The sequence below is a fragment of the Hydra vulgaris genome, chromosome 06 (assembly GCF_038396675.1).
Source record: "Hydra vulgaris chromosome 06, alternate assembly HydraT2T_AEP".
Lineage (NCBI taxonomy): Eukaryota > Metazoa > Cnidaria > Hydrozoa > Anthoathecata > Hydridae > Hydra > Hydra vulgaris.
In genome coordinates, this window is record NC_088925.1 from 57726787 (window position 1) to 57731063 (window position 4277).

The 4277-nt window shown below is 27.1% G+C and overlaps 1 protein-coding gene across 1 annotated transcript; it reads right to left on the reverse strand.

The window, feature by feature from the left end:
• Positions 1 to 2309: 2309 nt before the first annotated feature.
• Positions 2310 to 3572, reverse strand: LOC136081537 (uncharacterized protein in mobD 3'region-like). The gene is made up of 2 exons (XM_065798862.1): positions 3549 to 3572; positions 2310 to 2813 (listed from the first exon to the last, which is right to left on the reverse strand). Exons 1-2 carry the CDS (start codon positions 3570 to 3572, stop codon positions 2310 to 2312), a joined length of 528 nt encoding a protein of 175 aa, XP_065654934.1.
• Positions 3573 to 4277: the final 705 nt, after the last annotated feature.

Here is a 4277-nt window from a genome sequence, read left to right on the forward strand (position 1 = left end):
ATAATTCATATATTTTTCGTCATCAAACTGTCCATATCTCTTATTTTTAATTTAAAAAAATATATATATTAAAATAAAGTTTAATTACGTTACATTATTTCCATAGTAAATCGTAAACTATTTGTTAAAAACATAATAACAAATATAATGTATTTTTTTTATTTAAAACATAATAAAGCACAAAAATATTAATAATATTTTATTATTTTTGATTTCAACAAAAATCGTTCTTAATTTTTGAAGTTATTTTCTTTATAAAAACTCATAAAGTACATGATTATATGTTTTAGTTTAAATTTTTAAATAATTAAATAAAAGACGCGTATCAGCGTAAAAAAAATATGAAACGATAAAAAAATCAATTTGTTTGTTAAAATGGACCTAATTTGAAATGCATTCTGACAGTAGTTAATCTTTTAATACTTATAAATAATCTATAATCTTTTTTTGTAGTAACGTGTTAGTTATTGAAGACTGATAAATAATTTTTTTACCAACAGGAAAAGTATTATCAAAAAGTTATAATATATATTTAAGCAACCTTGATTACACCTGTCACTTGAAAAGTTATGGAGAAAATAGGTAAATCCGAGATAATCCAACATTTGACGTCAAACAAACCCATCTCAAAATGTCAACATGGTTTGGAAAATAAAAAATCATGTCATAAACTTTTTAAAAACAATGGATTTTCTGACCCGTAGTGTATCTTAAGCTCCCTATCGATACATTATTCTCAAATTTCACCAATGCCTTTGATAAAATCTTGCAAATAAGACTGCTCCACAAATTAGATGTGTTAAGTATAAAAATAAGAACGTTATAGTTTGTGACACATCATCCAAGTGAGAACAATTCACCTATCAAGTCAACATTATAAGAGTTCCAGAGAGTTCTGCACTTAGCCAAAGGCATTTCATTATTTTCACCAGTAACCTCTATTTGTGTATTAGTAAAAACAACCTTTGCAAAATGTACGCTAACGATATCAAAGTTCTTAGCATTGCTAGTACCCTTAAATATAAATCCCGATTATAAACGGACGTAGATATCATCCTGGGGTGTTCACTTTAAACTTGTCTAATTGAGCTAAATATCAAGAAATGCAAAATCATTCATTTTGACCAAGCGCCCAACTTCGTAAACTTATAATTGCAATTCAAAGCGGGTGCTTAGTGACATTTTTACAAATGCGTTATGGCTGTATTACTAACTTTTTCTTCTCGCTTTGAAATAGTTCTATTTCAATCTCACTTGCACCATTAATAATCCCCACGCAGTTGCTCAACTTATCTTGCTGGCAGGGCAAGCTGCTTGATTATTTTAAACAACCTACTTTTCAAAGAAATCTAAAATTATATTCTTATTTCTTAACCAATTTTTAGTAAACAAAAATAACTTATCTTAAATAAATTATGTAAATCTGTCCATGTAAACAAATTCTTTCTAATCCAAAGATTTTTACATTCGGTAAACATTAAGGTAAGTCTAGCCGCGCTCTAAACAATTTTAATGCAATTTTATATACTAACTTATTAAGTAATATCTTGTTTGCAGATGACTATATTTTGTTTTTTTATACCGATATAAAAAGAGATTTTATAGTAGTTAAAGAAGAGTTAAACCACATAACCGTAACGCAGTTTTTTTCTTCCGTGGTTAAACTAAGTAAAAGAATCGTTTAAATAATAAATAACGTTAAAAAACTAAGTTTGCACCATTTTATAAACTAAATAATAGAGAGAAAAAATATTTAAATTTAATTGGTCAGATATTTTAAGTGAAATATTTTCGGTTTTATTTGGATAGTTTTATTATTTTAAGCAAACTTGACGTCTTTGCGAAAATTTTTACTAGTCATTAGGTAACAATTGAAAATTAAAAAAAAAAACAGAACCTCTCCATTTGTTAAAATGAATTGAAAAAATAATTTTAGAACGACTTAATTCAGGTGCCCATCAAAATTTTGAAATATGGAAAAGGCGCCTATGATGACATAATTAGGTTTCTAGCTTCATTATTCAGTATCCTGAAAACAATAATTAAAGTTTTGATATGGATACATTCTTGTTACATGTAAAACAATAAAAACCTTCGGAGTTTTCATCAGTTTTGATTTTTTTATAAGTTATTCCTTATTTATAAAAAAGCAAAAGTATGCTATCATCAGAAAGGAGCAGTAGCAAACACTGCTCCTTTTCTACCAGCGACACTGCTCCACTGCTACCAGCGACAAAAACTTGCTTAAGACTGTCAAAAAGCGTTCTTTCAGAATTAAAGATAAGATTAAAAAATAAATATTTTTATTACTAATCACCCCACTGAAAAGCATTACTTATATCCTTTCCATAGAGAAAAGCATTACTTATATCCTTTCCATAGAGAAAAGCATTACTTATATCCTTTCCATAGAGAAAAGCATTACTTATATCCTTTCCATAGAGAAAAGCATTACTTATATCCTTTCCATAGAGAAAAGCATTACTTATATCCTTTCCATAGAGAAAAGCATTACTTATATCCTTTCCATAGAGAAAAGCATTACTTATATCCTTTCCATAGAGAAAAGCATTACTTATATCCTTTCCATAGAGAAAAGCATTACTTATACCCTTTCCATAGAGAAAAGCATTACTTATATCCTTTCCATAGAGAAAAGCATTACTTATATCCTTTCCATAGAGAAAAGCATTACTTATATCCTTTCCATAGAGAAAAGCATTACTTATATCCTTTCCATAGAGAAAAGCATTACTTAGATCCTTTCCATAGAGAAAAGCATTACTTGTATCTTTTCCATAGAGAAGGAGGGGCTAGTTAGGATCAAGAGTAACTTGATAATTTCATTTAAACTTAGAAAAGCAAGAAATTACTCGGAATCATCCTAATTTACCATTTCATGCTACACAACAGCATTGTAAAGTTTCGCGCATACGCATAGGATATACTAATATATAAACTAAACAAAATTAGGCCACAAAACTTTGGAATGCTTTAGATGTTTAAACAAAGACATAAATTCTAGATTATTTACCATAAATAATAAAAAAGACAAATAATCCATTACTTCAGAATTTGAAGACCAATTCGAAAGAGTACTGAATACTTCAAAAATAACAGATCGTAATGAAAATTATTGTAGAATTCCCCCGTGTACAAAACATGATGATGTTACAATAACTGAAGAAAATAAGCTATTTCGAACCTAAAATTTAAAAAATCTCCTGACTCTTTGGTATCTCAGCAGAACATTTGAAATACGCAAATTGTGATATTTAAAAAAAAAGATCATCAAATTTTTTAATTGCTTCATTAACTATGGATGGACACTAATAAAAATATTGACGTCAATTATTGTACCTCTTGTTATGTCGTACAAAAAATCTTTAAATAGCCCGTGCAACTTTCGCAAACTTCTTCATTTTAGCCTTTCAAAAACTTGTTGTTTTTTTTAAATCAAAATAGACTAAATGTGCACCCCCAAGGTTATTAAATAGCTGCTGTAAAATCTAACTGATAAAATTATCTGGGTAATACCTGGGTATTACCTGGGTAGATTTAAAATTACCCATTATCAGGGTAAATATTTTTGGCCATGTAATGGAAACACTGGAAATGACAGTTTTTATCTATGCATGAAGCCAATTTACATTAAGCTAAAATTATTAATAATTGGAATATATAAATTATCTTTTGATTGTCTAAACAGTATTTATTTAAAAAACATTAAGCTGAATTAATTAATTAAAAAATTGAAATTGTGAAATAATTTATTTTTTTAATAAAAACAATCATTAAATAAATTTTTTTATACTTAAAAATTTCTAATTAAAAAAAGATTAAATACTTTAAGATTAAACTATTTAAACTATTTAAAATATTTAATTAAAAATTTAGGCTTAAACTTTTCATCATTTTCAATTTAAAGTTTTTTAATTAAAAAACCTTAAATTAAACATGATTAAAAATTTTAAGTTTAACTTTAAAGGAACTTTTTACTTAAGAAAAGGAGAAACGATTATGTTTAAGAGAATAATTTATGAGTAATTCAATTTTTATAATTCAATATCACAAAAAGTTATTTTGAGATCAGTGTTGTTTATAAATATAAATTATGTTTATGAACACCTGCTTGATAACTGATGAAATCAGTTATGAAGCAGGTTTAGGTTCAGGAATAGCAGGTTTAGGTTCAGGATTAGCAGGTTCAGGTTTAGGATTAGCAGGATATCAGGTTCTTTACATTATCAGAACTTTACGAAGATGGAAGGAGGCTC